General features: G+C 36.5%; 4 protein-coding genes across 4 annotated transcripts; 3 read left to right on the top strand and 1 right to left on the bottom strand.

Moving 5' to 3' along the window:
- Positions 1-2,624: 2,624 nt before the first annotated feature.
- tyw3 (tRNA-yW synthesizing protein 3 homolog) lies at positions 2,625-5,908 on the bottom strand. Its single transcript, XM_084118974.1, has 6 exons — positions 5,725-5,908; positions 4,886-4,966; positions 4,702-4,800; positions 4,539-4,610; positions 4,336-4,469; positions 2,625-3,449 (listed from the first exon to the last, which is right to left on the bottom strand). Exons 1-6 carry the CDS (start codon positions 5,893-5,895, stop codon positions 3,248-3,250), a joined length of 759 nt encoding a protein of 252 aa, XP_083975100.1. The 5' UTR covers positions 5,896-5,908; the 3' UTR covers positions 2,625-3,247.
- A 142-nt stretch (positions 5,909-6,050) lies between these two features.
- Positions 6,051-11,065, top strand: cryz (crystallin, zeta (quinone reductase)). Its single transcript, XM_084118973.1, has 9 exons — positions 6,051-6,129; positions 6,267-6,434; positions 7,827-7,979; positions 8,063-8,226; positions 8,316-8,367; positions 8,475-8,624; positions 9,365-9,466; positions 9,541-9,636; positions 9,766-11,065. The coding sequence occupies exons 1-9, from the start codon at positions 6,109-6,111 to the stop codon at positions 9,925-9,927; spliced, it is 1,068 nt and encodes a 355-aa protein (XP_083975099.1). The 5' UTR covers positions 6,051-6,108; the 3' UTR covers positions 9,928-11,065.
- Positions 11,066-11,895: 830 nt separating this feature from the next.
- On the top strand, positions 11,896-20,933 carry lrrc53 (leucine rich repeat containing 53). The gene is made up of 5 exons (XM_084118971.1): positions 11,896-12,207; positions 12,314-12,433; positions 13,514-14,335; positions 15,691-16,101; positions 19,216-20,933. Exons 1-5 carry the CDS (start codon positions 12,201-12,203, stop codon positions 20,556-20,558), a joined length of 2,703 nt encoding a protein of 900 aa, XP_083975097.1. The 5' UTR covers positions 11,896-12,200; the 3' UTR covers positions 20,559-20,933.
- A 248-nt stretch (positions 20,934-21,181) lies between these two features.
- Positions 21,182-26,196, top strand: fam151a (family with sequence similarity 151 member A; the record flags this gene model as incomplete). Its single annotated transcript, XM_084118972.1, has 8 exons — positions 21,182-21,368; positions 21,552-21,707; positions 22,245-22,394; positions 22,477-22,636; positions 23,431-23,655; positions 23,734-23,870; positions 24,972-25,106; positions 25,201-26,196. The coding sequence occupies 8 exons, from the start codon at positions 21,182-21,184 to the stop codon at positions 25,857-25,859; spliced, it is 1,809 nt and encodes a 602-aa protein (XP_083975098.1). The 3' UTR covers positions 25,860-26,196.
- Between the last annotated feature and the right edge of the window lie 6 nt (positions 26,197-26,202).

The following is a 26,202-nucleotide window of genomic DNA, read 5'->3' as shown; positions in this document are numbered from 1 at the left end:
AATTGTAAAAATAAAAGTATAAAATAAAAGTAGTTCACTTAAAAAATTTAATTCTGTCATTTACTCACCCTCAAGTTGTTTCAAACCTGTATGAATTATTTTTTCTGCTGAACACAAAAGAAGATATTTTGAAGAATGTCAGTAGGCCTAACCAAACAGTTGATGGACCCCATTGACTTCCATTGTAGGAAAAAAATGCTATGGATGTCAATGGGGCTCATCAACTGTTTGGTTACCGACATTTTTCAAAATATCTTCTGTGTTCAGAGACTAAATGATCATACCAGTGCTGATGCTGCTCTCTCTCTCTCTCTCTCCTGTTGCGGCCTTTGATCTTCAAATTGACCCTTTTCACATTCCCGGGTTCATCATAGTTGGGTAAACTTCTATAGCGATGAATGAGAGAATACATTATATTTTTTGTGTTCCGATTGGCTCAAATAGCGGAAAAAAAACTCCACAATAGTGTTTTCACAACTTTCAAAAAGAGGGAAAAAATATAGAGCTAGAAAACGGCAGTCAGAAGAGAGAAAGATGTCAACTTTACCGTCATTCCCAAAGCCGCTGTATTAGAAACACCCGCACAGCAGCGCAATTTGATGCAAAATGTAATATAATACAAAGTATAGTGTTATAAATGTACGTATTTTTTTTTTAAATGAACAATATAAAAACGTTGCAGGATTTATGATGCTGATGACCGTTAAAATGCATCATCACAGTCTGGGAAAAGGGTCAATAGCTGATGATAAATAAAATGCAGCACATATCTTAATTTGCATATAGTGTGGGAATTGAAGATCGGATTTATATTTGTTTTGCGGAGGCACATTTATGTGGCCAAGTATAAATGGATTTATAAATGTAATATTCTGTCTAACTGTTAGCTTCATTTAAATACTCATTAAAATAAGTGACCCTTCCTATAGTAAAACTGAGTCAGTGTTTAGTTGTGAAGGACACAGGGGTTGAGTTGGCATGTGTGTCTCTTTTCTTCTTTTCTTTTTTTTTTCTCGCTCTCTCTGAGAAATCAGCAGGCCTGGAGTGACAGTAAGAGGCAGTGTGATTGCGCAGGGAGTCCTGAGGACACACAGCCGCCGAATCAGAGAGAGGGTCCTAATCAGAGACAGAAATGGCCCACTTGACAATCACACAGGCACAAAAGCTCCCAATTCTGCTCTGATTGCGGCGGTCCTCGTGCCCTTCCCAGCACTCCCTCTCACTCACTCTAATGCCCCTTCAGCTCAACCTGCCAATCAAGCGCCCCTCCTCCCCCCTCACTCTTAATGTCTAGGAATAATTATGAGAGATTTCTAATCATTCCCTAGTCTTTCAGCTGGCTAATTGATGTTATTTTAAGATTATCATTAGAAGTCCTTTTGGTTGGTGAAAGTGCATTTGTGGTTAACCTGGATCTCAATGTCACTCTTTTTTTTTGTTGAGGGAAACAATGGGAGTGTATAACAATGAGTAGACGTGTCTGAAACTGACCACAGGTACACTGGATCCTTAGTGGCTTAAGACTGAAAATCAATGAATATTGTTTCAATTTAGTGACAATTCAAGAATTTCATAATGTATGGATCAGCATATTTAAATTACCATTCTAATTTCATAAACCTTTTATGCTCAACAAAGCTGCGTTTATTTGAAGAAAACAGAAATATTATGAAATAACATAAAAATTTATTATAACTGTTTTTTATTTGAATATATTTTAAAATGTAATTTATTGATGCAAAGCTGAATTTTCAGCATCATTACTCCAGTCTTCAGTGTCACATGATCCTTCAGAAATCACTCTAATATGATGATTTGATGATCAAGAAACATTTATCCATGTTGAAAACAGCTGTGCTGCTTAATATGTTTGTGGAAAGATTCTTTGATGAATAGAAAGAACAGCAAAAATAACATGCTGCATTTATTTAAACATGTAGCAATGTAAAAGTTTTACTTTTGATCAATTCAATGCATCCTTGCTGAATAAAAGCAACAAAAAAATAATAATAATCTTTTGAATGGGAGTGTAGGCCTATATATATATATTGTGATCAATCTAATAAATCATCTTTGAGGCACCTATTTGGAGGTTGGATGTAATGAATTATGACCTAAATGAAGTAATATTAATAAACAGAATTAACAGGAACAAAATATTCGTTTAAAATCTGAAACTAATATCTGAACACTGCCGATTGTTCTCTTCAGGGTCCATAACTGGACCCGGCATTATATTTAGAGAAGATAACTGAACCATTGAAGCAGCAGCTGATCACTGAAGAACAGCTGTTACTGGTGTGTCTTTAAAAGTGCATTTACCCCATCTACTGGTGTACTGCTGTACAGTCATGCTGATCCGTCTTTCTTGTCTGACGGCTTTGACCACAGAACCCATTCATTATTAGTTTCTTCAGAAAAAAACATCTTTTAAAATCTGTTTAAACTGACTGACACATACAGGTATGTGTCATGAAATGATGTTTTCACGTGTGTAAATGCAGCTAAATAACCTTTATTTGGTCAAATGAGGTATCTTTTAACAATGTATGAAAAGCAATGTTTCTGATAAAAATACTTTTATTAGAGCTAGAAGATGCTTTACTGATATAAATACAAGTGAATTATTTCAACATTGTAGTTCCTGTCTTTATTAAAACCATGAAAGTCTTTAATGACAATGAAAATTCAAAAGCAGAATGAAGCAGATGCACATGGCGGAGAGCGGACTGTTAATGAGCCAAGTCTCCCAAATGAGGCGTTGCAGAACTAGAACTAGGCCCCGTCAGTGATGCCTTCTGATCCAGAGGAAATGTGCTCCAAACCACACGGCGTTTTCACCACGACGTCTGACAGATTGCTTGTTGGAGATGAATAACACGCTCGATTTATACATTGCTGTGAGGGACAACATCTTCCTTCTGGACGAGCAAAAGAATTAAGGTTTACGCACACAAAAGCTTTGAAGTAACGGCATGTTAAACTAAAACAGATTCGCTAAGCTCCTGCAAAATAACGAGGCATATGTTAATCAGGAAGCAGACGCCACTTATCAAAAAGGTTCCTAAAGGAAGTGGGAATGAGACTGTTTCATTTATATTTGTCATAAAAAAAAAAAAAAATTGTTTACGTCTAATGTTCACATAAAACGTTAATGTGAGGTATGTCTAATGAGCTGGTACTTCACACTAAAGGGGTGTTTATTGAATAAATGTGCACTGTTCAAGATGATGAAAAGAAAGATTTCCTAAGATAAAAACAGTAGATCACAGTTCATTTCCTCTTCACTGTTTTCATTATGTTTTTTGACGCTTTGGCAACAGTCTGTCACAGACTCGTCCTGCGTCCTTTTCCTCCTACGTCTGTAGATGGGTTTCTTGTCGGCCTCCTCCTTTAAACTACATCTCTGTTCTTGAGGTTGTAGGGCACCTTGTAAGCACTCATAGAATCTATTTAAAATACATAGAAATATAGCATTAGGGGTGTAACAATATATCGTGTCACAATATAGCGCAATACAAAAATCAGTACTACATTAAACTACAATATATTATGTTGAATATAATGTATATTAATGGGGGAATATTAGTGGGTCCTGATAATGCTTATGTTATAAGTCTTATGTTACCAGTAAAAAGTGGCCTACATTATTTTAAATATATCTAGCCAGTGACAGAGTTCAAGCATATTCGTCTAAAATAATTTTGTATTTTCAGGTTCAGAATCATGAATATATTTATTCCGGTGTCACCATTGTCCAAGCCTGTTCATTAACACCCACAATGTTATATCAAATTTAGCATTTTATCAACAGTAAAAAATGTCTTAACCTTTTATTATATGTCTTGGAGTATCGCAATAATATCGTATCGTGAGTTCAGTATCGTGATATGTATCGAATCGTGAAATTAGGGTATCGTTACACCCCTAAGCAGTACCCCTGTGGTGAAAATCAAGTTTTTTAATGTTGTTTATATGTCTATATGGTGTTTTTAATATGCTTTAAGACAAATCATGTGCAAATTCATCACTCAGCACCATTGCTTTTCTGTTTAAAACTGTGGTGAACCAAAGAAAGTCTCAAAAACGTGGTTTGAAATCACTGGTGTTTCTGACGTCACTATCGCTAATTTAAGTAAATGTAACTAATTCGAAATCTTAATTAATTAATAAAAATATAATAGCATCTCAATGATACTAAATTAACACTGGTACAGACCAAGACATTAATTTAATAATTCCTCTATTTCAAACACCTAAATTGCATTAAATAGCATCAATTTAAATAAGAAAACTAGTGTGCAAACACAGAAGGAAATTCTGCTGACAATATACCTCTCTATTCTTTTAAGATTTTCTTCCATCTTCTGGTTCGCAACTCCGACGAGGAAATCAAGGTACTGGTCAGTGGTGAGGACGTTCCCCTTGTGGCTGAGAGGAACCTCAAGACAATGTGTGCTGCGTACCGCCTATACAACAAACACATTTCAGTAGTATCTTTAATGCTGAAAAAGCACAAAGCACAGTTTGCATCTTACCATAATGATCTTGCCTTTCTTTCCCACAGTTATACCAGAATTCCTAAGGCCAGAGTTTATTGCAACAGTGTGCTGAGGAAGGAACAAACCATGAAAAGCAAGTTATTATTTTGTTCTCCTCTAAACATCCGGATGTCTCATTCTAATTCAGTGTGACATTCACCAGTAGCTGTGCGTCGCCAAGCTCTTTACACTGAACGTGAAGGACAAAAGGCTCAAACTTGAAAGTGGCATCTCCAACAGACTTCTCCAGACCTGTGACCTGTTTCAGAAACACGTGCAGCTTTAATATCAAGGTCATTTATTACTGTACATTTGTCAAATGTCTTTAATGCTGTATTTCTCACCACATCTTCTCTTTGGCACTTCTGATGAGTGACAAATAACCAGGAACAGTTTCGCTTCTGCACATCAGGGCAATCCGACACCTTAGATGAAAGCATACCACACAATGACCAATACACAATACTAGTTATCATATAACCTTAAAATATTTTGATTTAAATGCTTGAAAGTTTTGTAGACCAAAATGAATGTAGCCTGCCGTGTTTGTGCTACTTCATAGCCTTGATGACTTTAATTTTACTCTAAACTGTGTGTCCAAAACTTTAATCGATAGTCTTATAAAAACCATATGGTTGACAAATAATACACCAGACAAATAAGTGTGTTTTTGCTTAAAACAAGACAGAAAGATCTGCCGAAAAAGGTAGGAAAAATAAAATCGTTATTTTCCCTTTAATTAAGTTTTCCTTTGTGTTCAGCAGATAAAGAAACTCAGGTTTGAAACAACTTGAGGGTGAGTAAATGATGACAGAATTTTCATTTTTGTGAACAATCCCTTTAAGATATTAAGTAAGAAGAATATGGGTAACCAAACAGTTGTAGGGTACCATTGAAAAATATATATATATAAATATATATACTATGGATGTCAGTGGGGCTCATCAACTGTTTGGTTACTCATATTCTTCAGAATATATTCTTTTATTCAAATTGAGGATGAGTAAATGGTAACAGAATTTAAAATTTTGGGTTAACTATTAAGTCATTTTGCTTCTCAAGTAAGTAAATGTAACTTGGTTTAAGAATGTTTAGATATTTGTACTGGAAAGCAAGACAAAAAAGTAAGAAAATCATTGTTTTGCCGTGTAGACAACAGTCAATAAAGGTTTCCCAGGCTCACCCCGTCAAAAAGGATGATTCTTCCTGAGCAAGAGCTTGTCGTGAAGTACCGATCATGACTGTTAATAAAGGACACGATATGAGAGATGTCCTCATCCACACTGCCCTTCTTACTGAAATCACACTTATTAAGACACTGATTCTTCCATTGCTGAAATGTATCGCCCTCCATGTTTCAAGACTAGTGATTCATTCGTTTTATCTTCTGCCGACCTTTAGAATAATATAATTAAGCAATGCCATCAAATTTTAAATTATTAATCTAGTTTGTTATAGATTTCCTATACCGCATGTGTCGTGTTTGTGTTTTGAGTGCGAGTGCACGGTCGGGTACGGTGGCCGGGATGTGCCCAATTTCATTTCATACGGAAGCCGAGTAAGCTGCATGCTGCAACCTGCGTGGAAGGTGAACAGAGTTGTCTTAATTTATGGCGTGCCGTTTTCTTTATTTTCGCGACGCTGTGCAGAGATATGTGTGCTTTATGGAATATATGATCATTTCTATTCAGATGTACTAATTCATTGTTTGCTCTTTTTCAACAGTGCAGTATCCAGCCAAAGTTCAATCTGCTTTGCCAATCCATTTGTTTTGCAGAGGCCACTATGGCCACATCTAAATTAATGAGGGCTATCAGGGTGTCAGAGTTTGGAGCCCCTTCAGTTTTAAAACTCTGCACAGACCTGCCTGTGCCAAGTCCTCGCCAGAAACAGGTGGGTCATCTCAAAACAATCTTGACTTTTTTTCTGATTACAGAATGTTTTGAATTCAGTTCCGTGTTCTCCCATGAAAGCTGATGGGAACTATTAACAGCTTGCTACTACTAATCTCAACGGACAACTTGGTTTGTTGTTTAATGTATTATTCTATTTTATGAATTATTCTGTCAACTGCTTTTCAAAACACACACTTGACCTGGTCTGGCTAAAATCAATACATTATGCTATTTAAAGCTGCAGTCCGTAACTTTTTGGAGTTAAAAATGATCCAAAATAAATAAGCAGTGTTCAAAACTATCTGCTTGCCTTAGCTCGATTCAAAACGGTAAGCTTGTTGTAATAATGTTTTTAATTCCAGTGGTACTGGTGGATTTCCATGAGAAATTCAAGCATGTCTTTGCATCATTACGTCACATCTGTACACATAAAGAAGGTGTCTCCACTGTCTCGGCTAGTTGGCTATATTGTGCGTGAGGATGTTGGAGGTGGAGATTTCATCCTTGCCGTGCCGAGGCACAACCCACGTAAAGTTGATAATTCCGCGAATAACTGCAATTGCAGATTTCGAACAGAGATGGCGACAAAGAGGAAAAACTACAGACTGCAGCTTTAATCATTTTTATTTAACTTCTTTCACACAAACAATCGTGTATTAGCGATGACACATGTAAAACAACCGCGAGAAAAAAAGTAAATATAAATTATTAACTGTTTTAGTGTGATGGGGAGATCAGTTCAGCTTCTTCCTCTGAACCTTGACCTTGAAGGAATTTTTCCACAACATTTTGCATGGTCTAAATACTAGCTTTCAATATTGGGAGCACAGATTACTTGCCATAATAAAGGGACAAACATCATTTTTGAATTGATTTATGTTATAAACTACTTATTTTGCTTCTTGCACACTTTTAGACCTTGCACTAATGCTTAACCCAGGAAAAAAATAAACAACTGTACCATTAAAATATCCAAACCCATTAGACTATGTACACTGGTCAATGTTTATATGTTGAATCTGTTCATCAAATTAAGCGATTGTGTGTCTCCAAAAGACTTTGATTAAACTTCTTGATTCATATTGATTACAAAAGTGTAAATCAAAAGTGTTGGCAACATGGACTCATTTCAACTATAAACGAGTCAAATCATTTTGCATTTGTTAAGCAATTGAATTATGTCTTTTATATGACGTTGCTTGAATATTTTAAGTGTGTTTCATGACTGAAAATTTAAAGGACATGTTGGTCATCATGTTTAGAGAATGACCTAGAAAACCCAGTTTCACCTTTTTTTTCCACAAAGAATATTTATATACATTTACTTAATTAATCAGTAGCCATTATTGTTGTCTTTTCCAAAGATCTGTGTAAACGCTTTCAATTGTAGGTTCTGATTCGAGTCCATGCGTGTGGCGTAAACCCAGTGGACACGTACATCCGCTCTGGATCCTATGCTCGGAAACCCAGCTTACCCTATATTCCAGGATCAGATGTCTCTGGTGTGGTGGAAGCTGTCGGGGAGGATGTTCATCTCCTACGGGTTAACTTGTTACCCATCTTGCACACTCACCACATGTTTACTTGTTTGCTTTGCATGGATTGCAATCTTTTCTGTTTTCACAGGCAGGTGACAGAGTCTTCGCCACAGGAACTGTGACGGGAGGATACGCTGAATATACTGTGGCCTCAGAGGACACGGTTCACAAGCTGCCTGATTCCCTAGACTACAAACAGGGTGCAGCTCTCGGAGTCCCATATTTCACTGCGTACCGGGCGCTAGTTCACAAGTAAGATGTTGTTATCTATGACTGTAAAAGACTGCATTGGGAGTTATGTAAATATAAAAGGCATACAAATGTTCTTTTGCTCTGAACAGGGCTCATGCCAAAGCAGGAGAGACGGTTCTTATCCATGGAGCCAGTGGTGGAGTAAGTTCAAAATTTCCCTTAACATTTCAGTAATGATTTGGATGAATTAGACTTGTAAAGTACAGTATTCTCCTGATGTCTTGAATGAGTTGAGCTTGTATTTGTAGGTTGGCATTGCAGCGTGTCAGATGGCACGAGCGTTTGGCCTCACAGTTCTTGGAACAGCTGGGACATCCGAGGGGATGAAGCTGGTGCTCAGCAATGGAGCTCATCTAGCATTCAACCACCGAGAAAAAGACTACCTGGAGAAAATTAAGGTTTAGTTCTCTCTTATTTAAGTTTTACACAATATATACAGAACATTGTTTGGGGTTGGTAATTATCAATGTTGAAAACAGTTGTGTTGCTTAAATTGTGGAAACAGTGATACATTTTTTTCAGGATTCTTTGATGAATAGGAAGTTCAAAAGAACGTAATTTATTTGAAATAGAAATCTTTGTTAAAGTTTATAAATGTCTTTACTGTCATTTTTGATAAATTTCTTAGTAAATGTATCTAGGTTACACTTTATTTCAATAGTTCACTTTAGACATTCTACTAACTAAAGGAAACTTGTCAATTACACGTCAGCTAACTCTCACTAGAGTATTTGTAAACTGTAAGGTTAGGGTTCGGGTTAATAGAATAAGTTCACGTAGTTGCAAAACTCTGTTGGGGAGCATCAAAATAAAGAGTTTGCAGATATTAAGCAGACAGTCTGCTAATAATCTAATGCGAGTTAGTTGACATGCAGTTGCAAAGTAGAATGTCTAAAGTGAACTATTGAAATATTAATGAAGTCTTAATAAAGTATATATTAAGCATATAAAAAACTTGTAGACCTTATACATTTGAATGGTAGTTTTAGTTCACGTAATGCACTTACGTCTAATCTGTCTAGTCTAACTTCATCATGAATTCTGTTTTCATGTCTGGAATATGCTTTAATAGCCTTCACAGAATAGAACATAAAACGAACGTGGCAAGTTTTTATAATGGCTGGTCTCCTGTGTTCAGGATGCTACCAATGGACAAGGCGTGAACGTGATCATTGAGATGTTGTCCAACGTCAACCTCAGTAATGATCTTCAGTTGCTTGGCTTTGGTGGCAGAGTTTTGGTAAGTACCTTGTGTTTGTTTTGCAAATGTTTTTGTGCATACTGTCCAATTATTATATTGTTCTTTCTTTTTAGATTGTTGGCTCTAGAGGCCCTATTGAGATCAACCCCAGAGACACCATGATGAAAGAGACCAGCATCATTGGTGTGGCCTTGTACAATGCAACTAAGGTACACTGGGCTTCCTGTGCAGTTTCTTGCTTTCTGGTGTTTGTACTTATTATGAATTTACTCCTCACCTTTGACAAATCTTTTTCATAGTAAGATCCAGACTGTTGTCTTTATCCGTGTTTTTCACAGACGGAAACATCAGAGTGCGCTGCGGCTCTTTTTGCAGGAATGGAGGCAGGCTGGTTGAAACCTGTCATTGGTCCACAATACTCACTTGATAAAGTGGCCCAGGCTCACGAAGACATCATCGGCAGTTCTGGAGCCAGCGGAAAGATGATTTTGATCATGTGAAATTAGTCAGGAAGTGGAAATCCTGAACTGTCTTAGCATTAACTGCCAAATTTGTACTTCATTGTTGCATTCAGCTATATGAAATTTTCATGAAACAAATTATAGAGGCCATCACAAATGAAAACATTAAATTGAACTGAAAAATTAAATTGAATTAAATTGAACAAATGGATAATAATGAATCATACTATAAATAACATGAATGGTATATTACACAAATAGACAGTAACAGGCCTAAAATTGTACACATTACTGATGTTAATGAATGTACGAAAAAATTATGTGGATGTCGAAGATCTCAAAAATGAAGTTTATTACAGTAAAGCAATGGCAAAGTACACGAAGCATCTTGGGTTCACCGGCATCAGAATGAACCCAGAACATCCAAATCTTTTATCCTGTTACAGTTTACCACTCTTAATGTAAATGAAGTTGCTCTTGTTGTAATAGCAGTGGTGTGTATGTTAATGAAGTTGAGACACCTCATTGTCTGAGAAGGTTCTCTGTGTCCCACAACCATCCCTCTGTCCCTCTGTGTCCCACAACCATTTCCATTCTACAATTGAACATTTGTTCAGGATGTGATAAACCCAAATGGTGAAGAAGCAATATAACTTGACTTCCTTCATCTCTATGATAATTAAGCCATTTTGGGGATGAGCTCATTCTAAAATATATTTTGGAGTGGAATCTGGGTCGAGGCAGACTACAATTTCTTACAATGAAATTGTAGATGAAAACCAACACAGTAACCATTTGACTGCTGATTGGCTGGATATCTGCCTCTGTATATGACAGATGAAACTGTAAGGTGAACCTGTGTGTGTTCTTGGCTATCGGGCATCAGTGTTGGACACTGTACCACATTTCTGAGATCAGGTGACACGCTGGTTCAACGCATGCTCCGTTTACACGTATCCATACACAACCACACTGCAGATCTCTGAGACACAGCGTGACTAGGACAGTGGAAACACTGATGAACTAATACTGAAGAGAGGTTTGCAAATGAACTTGTTTGGACTCAGGATATGGATATGAGCGTTTGACATTTTGCCTTCTCAAGTGTGGTAAGCACAGAGTGTTTGTATATACTGAGCATGTAGTCAATTTATCAATATAAATTCTCAAGAACTCAGCTTGAATGTGCCTGAATGTAATCCAGGTTAGTATTTGACAGACTTGTGTAGATATATCTGATAGCAATATTTGTGTACATTTGTAACATAATATGATATTATGAATTGGTACTGTATATACACACTACCTTTTTTAACTTTTGGGTTCTGTAAGAAGACATTTATAATGTTACAAAAATGTTTATTTTTAAAACAAAATGTTGTTATCCAGCTTTCTATTCATCAAAGAATCCGGAAGAAATGTATTATGGTTTCCACAAAAAAAAATTAAGCAGCACAATTTTGAACATTGATCATAAAGTTTATATAATAAATTATATAATAATATATATAATAATGTTTCTTGAGCATCAAATTGTCATATTAGAATGATTTCTGAAGGATCATGTGACACTGAAGACTGGGGTATTGATGCTGAAAATTCAGCTTTACCATCACAGAAACAAATTACATTTTACCATAGTAAAATAGAAAAGTTATTTGAAATTGTAATAATATTTTTTTTTTAAATGATAAAATAAATCCAGCCTTGTTCAGCAAAAGAGACTTCTTTTAAAAACATTAAACAAAAATCTTACCAACTCTAAACTTTTTAATGCTTTTTGATGTTAAATATGAATTAAAAAAAATGTTGTACTCAATATTGCCACTGAACAACAGCTCTATAGGGCTGTATTTTGCGAAATATGATGTGAAGCAAGACATTTCCTTGAGGATGAGGAGACATTTTATTGTACAGTTACAAAGAATATGTGGCAGGTGTTTCTAGTGTTCTCACACACTATATAGAGCAGAATCACCTGCACAGAAGCAAACCGGGTGAAGATCATGCATGTTTTATAACTACACCTTCCTCATCTGTCCGACTGTCAGCGTCTCCAGGCAACAGAGGTCAGAGGAGCACAGCATCCAAAACACAGGACAACTAGTTATGACTGAGTACTATTACGAGTTGGGAAGGCTGACTGAATGTAGATCTTGACTGATCCTGTTGTGCTTTTGTTGACAGGCTATTGCGTTTTGCTTTGTTATTGAGGATAAACGTGGCCTGAACCAAGCTGATCGAAGGTCATGGACCACATAACCCATTTTGGAAGTCCAATACTGGCTTCTATCTGACTTCAATGGCAAATCATGAGAAGTATGTGCATAGTCTTTCAAGTATGATTCTTCCTGTTTTCTCCATTAAAATAAGGTCAGGCAAATCTGCCAGATTATCATGAGGTGAACTCTATGGTTCCTCTCAGGTATCTGCCTTCTACTGATGCTGACAATCACTCGAGTTCAGCTGTCGTCACTCTGCCCCGATTCCTGTTTGGTGTGTACTGAAGATGTCATCATCTGTCATAAACTCTCAAGAATCATTGGTAAGTAAATTATTATGCGGCTGAAGAATTTGAATACTTAATTTAAAGGGATAGTTCACCCATAAATGAATATTCTGTCATCATTTACTCTCCCTCGTCATTCCAAACCTGGCTTTCTTTCTTCGGCGTAACATTAAAGAAGGTATGTCCCAAAAGAATGTCCCAGTGTATTTCTGTCCATACAGTGAAAGTCAATGGGGACCAATAGTGTTTTTGGAGCCCATTGTATGAACAAAAAACAGTTCTTCAAAATTTCTCTTGAATTACTTATGAGGGTGTTTTGGTATATTATCCATTTAAGAACACCGAAAGCAGATGGAAATACATTTTTAACCCTAAAGCCTACTGTATCATATTTGATACACAAAATCCTATGGCCTCTAAACGGTTGTACACAATCTACTACATATTTTATATTTCATGATATTTTATCATTTTGTAGAATGTAAATGGCCTTTTAGTATATTTATAAAAACCTTCAGGTTGTGGTCTTTTTGCTGTGAAATCTTTACTGACTTGTATAAAGTAAGAAACGTAAGAATACATCTTATATTGTTAGTAATATTTCAGAAATAAACACTAGTAGACTGAAGCAACTTAGGTTTACTTGATTATCCATACATCGTTTTTTAGAAAAATCAATGAGTATAATGACATATTAATCTGATATATCGGGTGACAATTGATATTTTTAAGTAGTCTGCTATAAAGATCTAATTGATTTACATTAAGCTTTTAGATTTCATCATACTTTCGTCCATATAAATATCAGCAACTGCACTAAATTGCATATTTTTGCTCGGTTTGGGAATGATGTTTTATGAGCTTGAGCTCCATATTCTCCTATATCATACTATATGAGCCATAAAAGAATGAATCAAAAATGATACTCAACATAAAAACTTTATTTTTATATTTTATCCAAATGTATATGTTGTCTGAAGTTTCAATAAACTGTTCCATTTTAACTAAATAGATTTTGACTACTATATTTCATATGTCAGGCTTAGGTTTAGCTTTGGATGGAGTTTGGATAATATTAATTTTTTAATATAATTTTGTTTTCTTCATCATGTTCAGATGCACCAGGCTCTACTAAAGCTTTGATGCTCACTGATGGACTCATTGATTCTGTGGACAACATGGTTCTCTCTGATTTATCCAACATGAGTGTTCTGGCACTCAGCAACAATGCCATCTCCAGCATCAAGCAGAATGCGTTTCAGAACCTCACTTTCCTTTCGACACTGTCGCTGGACCACAACCGCATCTCCAGTCAAACCCTGGACGGCTCCACGTTCTCCTGGCTTCACAGATTGGAGACTCTCCAGCTTGGGAACAACAATCTGAAAGACATTGACGGCTCCTGGTTTCAAAACTCTAGTGCTTTGAAAACGCTTCAGCTAGAGGGGAACCTCTTTACAGTCTTGAACTCCACCACCTTTGCCCACGCGGACCTGAGGAACCTGGAAACGTTGGACTTGTCCGACAACCTCATCGCGTACATAGGCAGCGAGAGCTTCCGAGGACTGCCTCGTCTCCACAGCCTCGATCTGTCCCGAAATCATCTGCGCACCGCTCCGGATGCCTTCTCACACCTGTCGTGGCTCTCAGCGCTGAACCTCGAGCTGAACCGCTGGAGCTGTACGTGTGAGTTGAGAGAGCTGGCCTCGTTCCTCAACAGCTACATTCAGGCTCCTGAGAAAGTGTTGTACAATGGGCAGAGGATGGTGTGTGTGAACACAGATAACCCAGCTGTGCAGACTGTGCTGGAGCTGACTGACGCCAACTGTGTCCCGCCAAGCAGGAATATCACAGTGGAGGTTGTTGTGGCTAAAAGTAATGTCACTTCCCAGCAATACATTAGAAATGTTGCTATTGCCATTGTGTTTTCATTTTTCGGTGAGTAGCCTATCTAAAGCTTGATACTGAAACATTCTGCCTATTTTCATATTTTAATTTATTCTGTTAATTTGATTCAGGTCTCTTAATGTATTCAAAATAAAGCAAATAAAGCAAAAATTATATTTTTGGAAAACAAAAACATTTTGGCATAGCCATTTATTGCTTCTTAGAAAAAAACAATATTGGGAAACATTACTATTTTTAATATTTTTAATGCTCATCAAAGCTGCTTTTATTTGATAAAAAATACAGAAAAAAAACTGTAATTTTGTGAAATATTATTACAATTTAAAATAATGTTTTTCTATTTTATTATACTTTAAAATATAGTTTATTTCCTTGATGCAAAGCTGAATTTTCAGCATCATTACTCCAGTCTTCAGTGTCACATGATCCTTCAGAAATCATTCTAATATGATGATTAATTATTATAATTTATAATTTAATAATTAATTAATTAATTTAATTTTATAATTTAAAATTATATCATAGAGATGACCATTACAGACCCTCGTGACTGTGTGTCATGGTTAATAAGTCTCTTAAATATTTGATCATTTTAATACATTATAAGTTTAGTTCAGGTTGTGGTGCAACTGCTCAGTATTTATGAATGAACAATTGAGGTAACAATTTACAACAAGATTTAATTGGTTAACGTTAGTGAACTACATACATAAACTAATGAATGAACAATACATCTACAGCATTTATAAACCTTAGTTAATGTAAATCTCAACATTTACTATTACATTTTTTAAGATCAAAAGTTGTATCTGTTAACATTACTCAATGCATTGTGAACTAACATGAACATGATCATTTTTATCAACTAACATTAAAAATGGTTAATAAATTCTGCAGGAATATTTTACTTATTGGTGTTAATAAATGCCTTAACTAATTTATTCATTTGTTTGTTTATTTATTAATGAATACATACATTTTATAATAATTCATTTATTAAATGAATGTATTTGTTAATTCATTAGTTAACAAATGAGACCTTATTGTAAAGTGTTACCATCATTTATGATATTATTTCATTAATTATTACTTTTTCACTGAAAACAATATTTTAATAATTTAAAATTTAACATTTTTAAATAATTAATAAAAATGTTTCTACTCAGACATATTCACGTTGTAAGAAATGTGCAATTTTTTACTTGTAATAGATTGATACATGGCAATTTATTAGCCTAATTAAACATAAAAATATATATATATATATAAATGATGAAGTTAACATGAATAAAAAGAGTACAATAACTTTGTACATAAAACTATAAAATATTTTGCCTTTTATTTATTTCATGGAATCACTTCATCGGTTCTGTTTTGAATTGTAGGAGGTGTTGGGATCACCCTGGGAATGATTGCCATTGCATACCACAAACTCAGTAAGAAATTGAAACTTGCTCAGGAGGAGTGTAGAGCTGAAGAAAGGCACACGTCCAGCCCGGAAACAACCCAGTGGAACTTCTGCGAAGGCAAGGACACTCTATCCATGAGCCATGCGCTCTACAACAGCAACTACAAATCCCATCAGCCCTGCGAGAGAGAAGACTCTCCTTATCTGGGATCAGACGCTCTGGAGAATCATTTCACCTGCCACAAGTGCAGCTCCACAGCCCTTGCCGTAGGAAAGCACAAAAGAGAGATTGTCCTGCATGGAGCCAGTCATGTGGGTGAACAGCTGGCGAATCAACGCCAACATAGAGGGAATGATCAACATTCTGTGTTGCAACAAAGGAGCAAAGGTAAACTGGCAAGCACACCATTTCTTTTGAAATGTTTTTTAATAACCTCTGCCTTATAGCAGACACTTTGGAACAGACCCACAAATATAATCAGCTAATATTTCCTCAAATATAAATGCAGCTATATAGTTTCATGTTTTTAAAGACCCACTTACACTGTGAATTGAAAATATTACAAATTTGTGTACAATTTATTAACCAAGTATTACCAAAAAAACATAAAACTATGGGTGTCAATAGGCAAGGCAAGGCAAGTTTATTTATATAGCACATTTCATACACAATGGCAATTCAAAGTGCTTTACATAGAAGAAATTAAAATAATAAAAAGAAATAAGAATAATTAAAACAGTTTAGAAAAATAAAAAATAAAATACAGTACAGTACAAACAGTCGGACGGACAGCGGCACAGTGCTCATTCATTAAATGCATAGCTAAACAGAAGTGTTTTGAGTCTGGATTTGAATGTGACTATTGTAGGAGCACGTCTGATCTCCTCTGGAAGCTGGTTCAGCTGCGGCTGGCATAATAGCTAAAAGCGGACTCGCCATGCTTTGAGTGAACCCTTGGTATTTCTAGCTGATATGATCCTAATGATCTGAGTGATCTGTTGGGTTTATATTCAGTGAGCATATCTGCAATATATTGAGGTCCTAGGCCATTGAATGATTTATATACCAGTAATAATACTTTAAAATCAATCCTAAATTTAACTGGGAGCCAGTGTAAAGACCTGAGGACTGGTGTGATATGTTCATATTTTCTGGTTCTGCTCAGAATCCTGGCGGCAGCGTTCTGTATGAGCTGCAACTGTCTTATGGTCTTTTTGGGAAGCCCAGTGAGGAGTCCATTACAATAATCCACCCTGCTGGTGATGAAAGCATGCACAAGTTTCTATAAGTCTTGTCTGGAAACAAAGCATCTAATTCTTGCAATATTTTTCTGATGATAGTATGCTGATTTAGTTATTGCTTTGACATGACTACTGAAACTAAGGTCTGACTCTAGTGTCACACCAAGATGTTTAGTTGTTTGACCCCTAGAGTGAAGGTATGCGTTCACCTTGAGAACTTCATCTTTGTTTCCAAACGCAATGACTTCAGTTTTGTCTTTGTTTAACTGAAGAAAGTTTTGACACATCCAACTGTTGACTTCGTCAATGCATTGGCACAGGGAGTCAATGTGGCTGTAATCGTTAGGCAATAGGGCTAAGTAGAGCTGTGTATCGTCTGCATAGCTGTGGTAAGCAATTTGGTTCTTTCTCATTATTTGGCTCATTGGGAGCATATACAGGTTGAACAGGAGTGGCGCAAGATTTGAGCCTTGAGGAACTCCGCATGTCATGGATGTCCACTCAGACTTATGGTCTCCTATACTCACATAATAACCTCTCCCATCTAAGTATGACCTGAACCATTTTAGGACTATCCCAGAAAGCCCCACCCAGTTTTCCAGCCTGTCCAGAAGTATGTTATGATCGACAGTGTCAAATGCAGCACTGAGGTCGAGTAGTACCAGCACCGATAATTTGCCTGAATCAGTATTTAAGCGAATGTCGTTTATTATCTTTATGAGCGCTGTCTCTGTGCTGTGGTGCGGTCGGAAACCAGATTGAAAATCGTCAAAGTATCCATTCGAGCTTAAGAATTTGTTCAGCTGATTGAAGACAACTTTTTCAATGATCTTGCCTATGAAAGGAAGATTTGAGATCGGCCTATAGTTGCTTAATATGGTCTTATCCAGATTGCTCTTTTTCAGGAGGGGCTTGACAACTGCAGTTTTCAGGGAGTTTGGAAAACTCCCAGAGAGAAGTGAAGCATTTACCACTTCTAGAAGATCTGCTTCTAAACTGTTTAACACACAATAGAATAATTATTAATGATTTATCTCATAATTTCCAGTATTTAGCAGTGTTATGTTAGTATTATTTATATACCATTATATTTCAATTAGTCTTTATTTTATTTTTTTTAAGTTTTGGTAAAACATTTTTTTTTTAATATTTGTTATAATTTTGTTTTGTTTTTTGTCACTTTTGTCTTTATTTCAATTTTAGTTTATTTTTATATCTTACTTTTAACTTGAATTAGTCATTCTAGTACTTAAACTTCAGCTTACTTTGTTTCAACAATTCTAAGTTTTTTTCATCTAATAATTACATTTTATTTTATGTCAGCTTTATTTTAACTTTGAATTTAGACCGTTTTAAATTACATAAATGATTATAAAATATAAATCCACATAGGTGTATAAATCTTTACCAAGACCCGGTTTCACAGACAGGGCTTAGATTAAGCCAGGATTAGGCCTTAGTTTAATTACAGCACTTAAGTTAGGGTGACCATACGTCCTCTTTTTCCAGGACATGTCCGGCCGGGATTTCGAGATCGAAATATACCAAAAATATCCGGGATTCGGCTTTTGCTTTCTCGTCGCCATTCATTTTGTTTACATGCACACCTTTTGATTCAATAGGACTGAATTAATTCCGATAGGTGAATCTGAATGTAGTGTTTACATGAACAGTAAACAAGTGATCGGTTGATGTGCGTTTTAGCATTGCTAAGAAAATTCCTGTGTTTTCGTCTGGATCGGGATCCGTGTGAAGCAGAATGCATGACCTGCAAAGCTGGCACGTACATGTCAGTGTCAAATAATGTAATAATGTAAACATAATGAATGGAGACTGTAGAAAGCAAAAGCCGAATCCCGGGCATTTTGGGCGATCTCGAAATCCTGGCCAGACATGTCCTGGTTAAACAGGACGTATGGTCACCCTAACTTAAGTAGCTTTTATAAATGCACCTTAGAAAAAAACATGATGCGCATCTTGAGACAATAATGGCACTGATATATTTTAAGATATGTCAGTGCAAGTTGCTTTCAGTTAAACCAGCTCAATAATGCACTTTATTCTGGGACTAGATCTGAGCCTTGTTTGTGACACTGGCCAAATATCTTTTGAATCGGGCCATTAAACAACCCCATAGTAACTGCATAGCAACACCTTGGCAACCATTCATTGGTGGCATCTAGTTTATTTAGTTTTTATATCACTACACTCATTCTCAAATTTTAAAAAGTCTTAAAATATTTCTGTGTTTTATTCACAGACACAAGTGGACGGGCACACAATGAGAGCAGGTCAAGAGTTCCAACTTCTTCCCAACGTCGTGGGGGTTCAAACGACATCTCAGCTGTCAGAATACGCCAGCTGGCTCTCAGTAATCATTTCTCAGCCCTCCAGAGAGGCACATTCAGACCCCCAGACCAAATCCACAATGAAGTAACTCAAGGAAATCACTCACTGTTAAAACACCAGGCCGAGAGCGTTGGCGCTCGGCCGATTTACCAAACCATCAGCTGTCTGCACTGTCACCAGACTTATGAATACAGACAAGCTGGAAGTAACAAACAGAACTTTCCATTTACAAATCACTCGCAGAACACTGGAGCACAAATGTATGACACTATGCTATACAGAGACATCTTGGGTTATGACAAGTCAAACGCTGGGAGACGTGGTGAGAGTCAAGCTAGTGAGTTGGGGTTTAAGTTAGCTTCTCAACGGAGCGTCACTTTTGATCTAGCTGGGCCCGAGGAACGTGTCCTCCCCACAATGGCTGACAGACACAAAACAGAGAGTATGATGAAAAGCTCTAAAACATCTGCACAGAAAAGCCCCCGAAAGCTGGGTAGGACTAAGAGCAGCACACGAGGACAATTAAAGACCCAGAAAACCAGAGGACGAGCAAAGAGGACACTGAAAGTTAAATTAAATTTAAACCCCCTTCGAAAAAACAGAGTTCATCCAAAGTCCATTGATGAAGAAAATAATGAAGACAAGATGTCCAAAAAGGCGAAGAAGGAAAAACTGCGAAGCAAAAAGGACAAAAAAGATCTCCAGAGAAAAGACAAAACTAGCAAAAAATCAAAAGATAACGCTGAAGGATCAGGAAATGAGGAAGAGGAAGACAACTCCAAAATGAAACGCGCTAAAAACGGAAACGAGGATTCAACGTCCATGTCTAAGGATAAAGATGAAGTCACTAAAGAAAGAGGACAAGAGCAACAAAGCTGTATTCCTGTTGAGGGGGAAACACTGTTAGAGACTGTCCTCGGCAGTAGATCTGAAGCTCAAGTGGCATCAACACTCAGTTTAATTCTTCCAGATGAACACAACAGTCTTACGGCTCCGTCACACCCTGGCGTTCTGGATGCCGCTGACACTCAGCATCTATCCAATCCAAACACTGAACTCCCTGTGAGTGAGTCCGCTGCTTCACAGGATGTGGTGGATCAGTCCAATAGTTCAGACCTGATGAGCTCTGCCGCACCTGTCATCCAAGAATATGTGTCTTCAGCCGAGGGCTCACCAAAGAGGAAGTTAAGACTCATTCTACCTGAAAAAACCTCCAACAGGCCACAAACGGCACTAGATAAGAAAATCAGATAGCGTTATTATTTCTGATAATGTAGCGCAGATAACACGCACTGCTGAGTTCATTGTAGCTATAAATTACTGATATACATATTGAGTTTTTTAATGTGCAGTCTTATTTTATTTAAATGATTTATATTTTATTATACACTGAAAATGTTGTAACCTTGACAATCTTTGTTTACTTTTTAACAATTTTCACTCTGAAAATGCTAGTAAATTCCACAAATAATTACAAAAAAATGGCAAGTAACATGTTGAATTAAAGTGAAATTATTTTCTTATAAAACATACTCCAATAATTAGTTTTGTTTACAACTTTATTTATTTTTTCTTATTATGTATGTATCATACAAGTCTCCTTAATTTCTGTTACAAAATAAGTATGAGTTTGCTGTTTAATGTATGCATAGAGTTAATGATCACTTCGTTTAACCAAAGAATGTAAAAAAAAGAAGAAAAACATTCCACAGTTATTTTCTTGCAAACAAGATGACAAGAATACAAAGTGCGCCATTTTATGGTCTGCAGATAAAAGGCAGTTTGGACCTTAGAAAAGAAAACATGACACTCTGGGAGAGTCATTGTGCAGCTTATGCACGTTGAGTGAACATTTAAAGGTCTGATACTGCAAAACGATGGACGACAAAGAAGAAAAGAACTGCAACAATGAGGAGGAGGATGAAGAGGGAGAAAGAATAGAACCAAAAAAAATTCTGGGGATCTTTACAAGAGAACAGTTCATCATGTTATGTATTGGTATCGGTCTGATTGCACTTCTTCTCATCATTATTTTAACTTCAGTATTTGTGATCAGGAGATCAGGTATGAAGCCTCTTCAGTGTTTATAGTACATAACATTGAATACTGATTGATGTAGAGCTCATAATGTGTCCATATGCAACACCATTTATCAAGTACATAATTATGAAACGGTATGCATTATGAATTTTTGAGTAAATTGAGAAAAAACAATACTGATTTGATACTGCTTGTGCATGATCTCAGATGCTTCAGTCGACGTGGACATGGAGCCTTTCCCAACTGGTGGAGACATGCTTGACTATCTTCTCCAAACTGGAGAGATTCGGGAGAAAGATGGTCTTTATGCAACATGGTATCACTCAGCCAACAATAAGTCTGAGATGAACAAGGCCTTGAACAGTAAGAGTTATCTGCTGTTTTATCTTGACACCTTTGTTCAAGGTTGCGCTTCTGTCCATTCAGTTATTAGTTACATAATAATAATAATAATGAAACATATTTCTGTAAACTTATATCTATTCACAAAATGGAACATATGACTGCCCAACTCCAACTGAAACTGGACATTTTCATACAAAGGTGGACACCTATTAATATATAAATTGAGGCATTGAGGGTGAACTGATGGGTGTGAAACTTTTATTTATTCCTTGTTGTATAAAATTTAATTTTACTATTGTATAGTGTATTATGTATTTTCTTTTTTCTATTTCTGTATCTCTTTTATTTGGGCCACTGTTGTTGTCAATGAATGTTTAGTTTGTTGTTCAAATTTGTTCAAATGTATAAAATTAAATAAATAAAAATAAAAAAATTCTGTGAAATGTAGATGTAAGATATGATATATACCCAATCTATGTTAAGAGCTCTGATAGTGATAACAAACTGGTGACATGGTGTAATTAAATACTTTAAAACTTTGTTTGTACATTACAGGTGATGTATTGATCCTGGAGGCTGATATAAATGTACAAGGTCATAATACAGTCAATGAAACCAATATTCCCATCATGGCCCATCCACCGGACATATACAGTGACAACACTCTGGAGGAGTGGCTGGATGCTGTAGTCAAATCAAAGAAAGGTGAACAACCTGGAACATTAGCATCTGATTTTATATACAGAAGACATGGTGAGCATTGCGTTGTTGTGTTCATCCTTCATAGGGATAAAGCTGGATTTTAAGAGCATTAATGCTGTGGAGCCCTCATTGGATCTGCTGAGAGAGAAAAACCAAATGGGGATCAACCGCCCAGTGTGGATAAATGCAGATATTCTTCCTGGTCCTAATGTTCCTGATTTCTGGCCAGTGGTCAATGCTTCTGAGTAAGAATGTATTAAATATCTCATTTAATTTGAATGCGGGTCAGTTTACTTTGTGATTTAGGCCAGTGGCTCTCAATTTGTTGGTACAGTAATGATAAAAATGTTTACATAAAGCTCTGTAAAACTTGGATTTTTTTCAACACAATGTTGTAAGTACGTCCCATCGTGTAATCCGAAATGCACACTTGCGGTCTTCAAGCCCACTTGACCACGTGGACCAAATACAGGAAATACGTCATGTAAGTAGTCAAAGACTACAAGTGTGGGTACTACCGGGACAGGTCCTCTGTAATGGTTATTTTTAGGTTTTATTTTTATAACCATGTTAATGACTGTTACCAGAACATTCTGGGGACCAGAAATTGTTTGCTTAGGTAGTGGTGTTTTGTTCCTGAATGAAACAGTGTGTTTGAATGAGTTTGGATAAGTGAATAATTCAATGACTCACTCATAAAAACAGGCAGCTGTTTCTTCCTGGATGAATCGGTGTATTGGAACAAATTGGTTGAATGAAGCGTTTAATAAAAAGCTTAATTCACTCATATACTGTAGACAGATATAGATAGTCACTTATCGCCATCTACTGGCGTGACTACATAACATACAGAAAGAGTCAGTAAAAAATCCCCACTGAGTCTGAAACCTGCAAACACAGGCAAGTGGAGTGATACAAAGAGTGGCAAAACAACTTACACTATTTGGAATGATATTCTGAACATCATAACTAATTCTCTGACCTGTTGATTGCTTAATGTTGTTTTTCAGTTGCTGACCTTTTTTACTTTTATTACAAGGTTTTTTGAGCTCATTCAGCTGAAATTTCCTGACGTCACCATCTCTCCAGGATGGAAGGTTCTTTATCTTTCCCTCTTCCCCAATATGACATACACGCGCAGTATGGTGGAGCAGATGTACTCTACTGTGAGACATCTCCCTCAGAAAATCACCTTTCCTGTCCATGCTTTGATGGCCAAGAATGGGTGGCCACACCTGAGCTGGCTGCTCAGCCAATCTTCAAGGTAACTCAGTTACTTCAGTCGTTCATACTGTCGTTTATACGTTTATGATGTTTATACTGTGTCTTGATTCTAATACAGGTTTAGTTTAACACTGTGGCAAGGAAAGGAGAACCCCACTGTGAATGATCTTCTCTTCATCAGAGACAACAGCAACCCTCAGCGCATCTATTATGACATCTATGAGCCTGTCCTCTCACAGTTCAAAGAAGCTGCAAGTGAGTGACTTCATGGTTTTGAATATTACACCTTAGATAGTGTATAGCGATGCACAATATATGGTAGCATATTGGTTATCTGCCGAAATTAGAGCTTTTTTTACATCTTTATTGGCATCTGTGGTTCCATGAAGAACCGTTATCATCCATGGAATCTTTAAATTACACAAAAAGGTTACACCTATTTTAGCTTCAGGTTTTAAAGGGTTAACATTGTCAGGGTCTGAATCAGGTTTGAAATTGGCATCATTCTTTACATTTTCTCACGCAAAACTCGCGGTTATGGAGGGGCGGGACATTTCCCGAACAGACGCTAAGCGCTGCTAATCACAACACACTGGTCCAGCTAACCAATCACAGCACATTTCGTATTTCTTAAGGACAGGCTTCATCGAAACCGGAACTAAACAACGCGTCAGGGACAGACTAGGGATAGAGAGGCTGTAATCATGTAAAATATGTGAAAAAATAATGTGTTTTTTTTAACAATCAAGTATGAAAGCTTGATCTAGTACATCCCAAAAACAAAATCAAGACTTCGTAAAAGGACATAATAGGACCCCTTTAAAGTGAAAGGTCACATTATCATTGGTTACCATTGCTTCAGGTTTTTCATGAAAATTCACCATGTTGGTTTGAAATTGACTTCTGTGTAAGCCGTACACTATCAGTAGGCTAAATAATTTTTTTTGCCGAAAAACTTTCGCTTTCACTTTCAGTTGTGACCATGCCTGAATACTCATATAAAATTAATTTTTAGAAACACTAATCATTTAAAAACACTTCTAAATGAAATCTTTAGCAAATCCCAAAATGCAAATTAATTTTTCATACTGTACATTGTAATGATGGGATGCCAAAATTCACTTGGAGTCTACTATTTAAAATTATTGATTTTATTTGTGTTTTATTTATTTTTTATTTAGACAGAATAGTATAGAATTGTATTTATTTATTGGTAATAGCCCATAACATGAAAATAATTGTAACAATATTTATTTCCTTTATATATATTTTTCACTTCTCACTTTTGTCCATAATTTTAATATTGATGCATCCCAAATTGTGTATATCAGTAACACAGACATCTTGATTTCTCAGAGCTGAAAAACAGACCCAGAAGATTCTATCCAGGTGGAGACATAGTTGACTATTTCAGGCCGGTGAATGGTGATGGACTCAACATCCAGTGGGACACAGTGACCGATAAAGATTCTTTGCTATCTTTGCTTGAAGGTGTGAATTTAACTACTTTAGATGGATAGATATTGTGGAAATGCATAGATCTTTATAAAACTGGTAATGCAAGAATTTATTAAATTTTTTGCAGATAGCCCTGGAGGAATGCTGGTGATCCCAGTATTATCTAGGGTAGGTCAACCAAACATTCCTGTTGTTCAGGGTTCCCAACCTGAGCTTCCTCTTCAGGACTGTCTGGAGCTGATTCTTGCCTCTAAGAAGCCGTGGGGACTCTACTTAAGGATAAAGTCCCAGAATCATCTGAGCCCCTCGATGGAGCTCCTTCGTCGGGCCTATGACAGAGACCTGCTGCACCACCCCACCTGGGTTAACATGGACGTAGCCCACGGAGCTTTCAATATCCACGGCTATGTGATGGGAAAAGAGTTCTTGAGAACCATTAATCAAATCTTTCCATATGTGACTCTGGCTCCAGGTTGGCCTAAAGAGGTTCTCAATGAAGGCTACACACCAGAACTGGTGGAGGACATGGTGCAGCTCTTTCAGGGGGCCTGGCAAGATGTTTCACTGCAGCTGCAGGTCGAGGCTCTGGACAGGACTGTGACTGGATATAAGAGCCTTATCCATGCACAATCACGCTTCTCACTGATTCTAGAGCAGCGGGCAGAGGACAGAGGCCTCAATTCTGGGATTGAAAGCTTAATGTCTATCCGACCAGCGAACAGACAGCGGAGCTTCTACAATATGTCTAATATATACAGAAAACATGCAGCAAATCTGTTTGTCTGAAAATCAAGATCATATATCTTTGACAAAGACATTGCACAAGTCAACCATAATGCCATTTAGATAGTCCACTGACAAGATAATCTACATAAATGTTCATTGAAAACTTGAGAGATTAATATATAAAATAAATTATTTCATAGCTCTAAGAATTTAAATTATTAACACTACTTTTTTGTCTCTTTTTTCATACATACGATAGAAATAGGACTTTTAACAAATATTTATTTAAACTAAATTTTCAGTAATCGTCAGCAACTAAATCAGTAAACTAACAGGCGCAATTAAATTGTCATTTTATAAACATCACTGCACCAAAAAATAATACTGAAAAACAAAGCAAATA

Source organism: Abramis brama (genome assembly GCF_963993115.1).
Source record: "Abramis brama genome assembly, chromosome: 7".
NCBI classification, from domain to species: domain Eukaryota; kingdom Metazoa; phylum Chordata; class Actinopteri; order Cypriniformes; family Leuciscidae; genus Abramis; species Abramis brama.
The sequence above is the reverse complement of the archived record's forward strand: the minus strand, read 5'-3'. Positions and strand labels throughout refer to the sequence as shown.

Excerpts from the sequence above, each read along its gene's own strand:
- cryz (XM_084118973.1), top strand. The coding sequence starts at position 6,109 with ATGCTGCAACCTGCGTGGAAG. Across the intron at positions 8,625-9,364 it reads ACTACCTGGAGAAAATTAAG|GATGCTACCAATGGACAAGG; the intron begins GTTTAGTTCTCT and ends TCCTGTGTTCAG. Across the intron at positions 9,467-9,540 it reads GCTTTGGTGGCAGAGTTTTG|ATTGTTGGCTCTAGAGGCCC; the intron begins GTAAGTACCTTG and ends CTTTCTTTTTAG.
- lrrc53 (XM_084118971.1), top strand. Across the intron at positions 12,434-13,513 it reads TAAACTCTCAAGAATCATTG|ATGCACCAGGCTCTACTAAA; the intron begins GTAAGTAAATTA and ends CATCATGTTCAG. Across the intron at positions 16,102-19,215 it reads GTTGCAACAAAGGAGCAAAG|ACACAAGTGGACGGGCACAC; the intron begins GTAAACTGGCAA and ends TTTTATTCACAG.
- tyw3 (XM_084118974.1), bottom strand. The coding sequence starts at position 5,895 with ATGGAGGGCGATACATTTCAGCAATGGAAGAATCAGTGTCTTAATAAG. Across the intron at positions 4,801-4,885 it reads AGTGCCAAAGAGAAGATGTG|GTCACAGGTCTGGAGAAGTC; the intron begins GTGAGAAATACA and ends TTTCTGAAACAG. Across the intron at positions 3,450-4,335 it reads AATCTTAAAAGAATAGAGAG|ATTCTATGAGTGCTTACAAG; the intron begins GTATATTGTCAG and ends TATTTTAAATAG.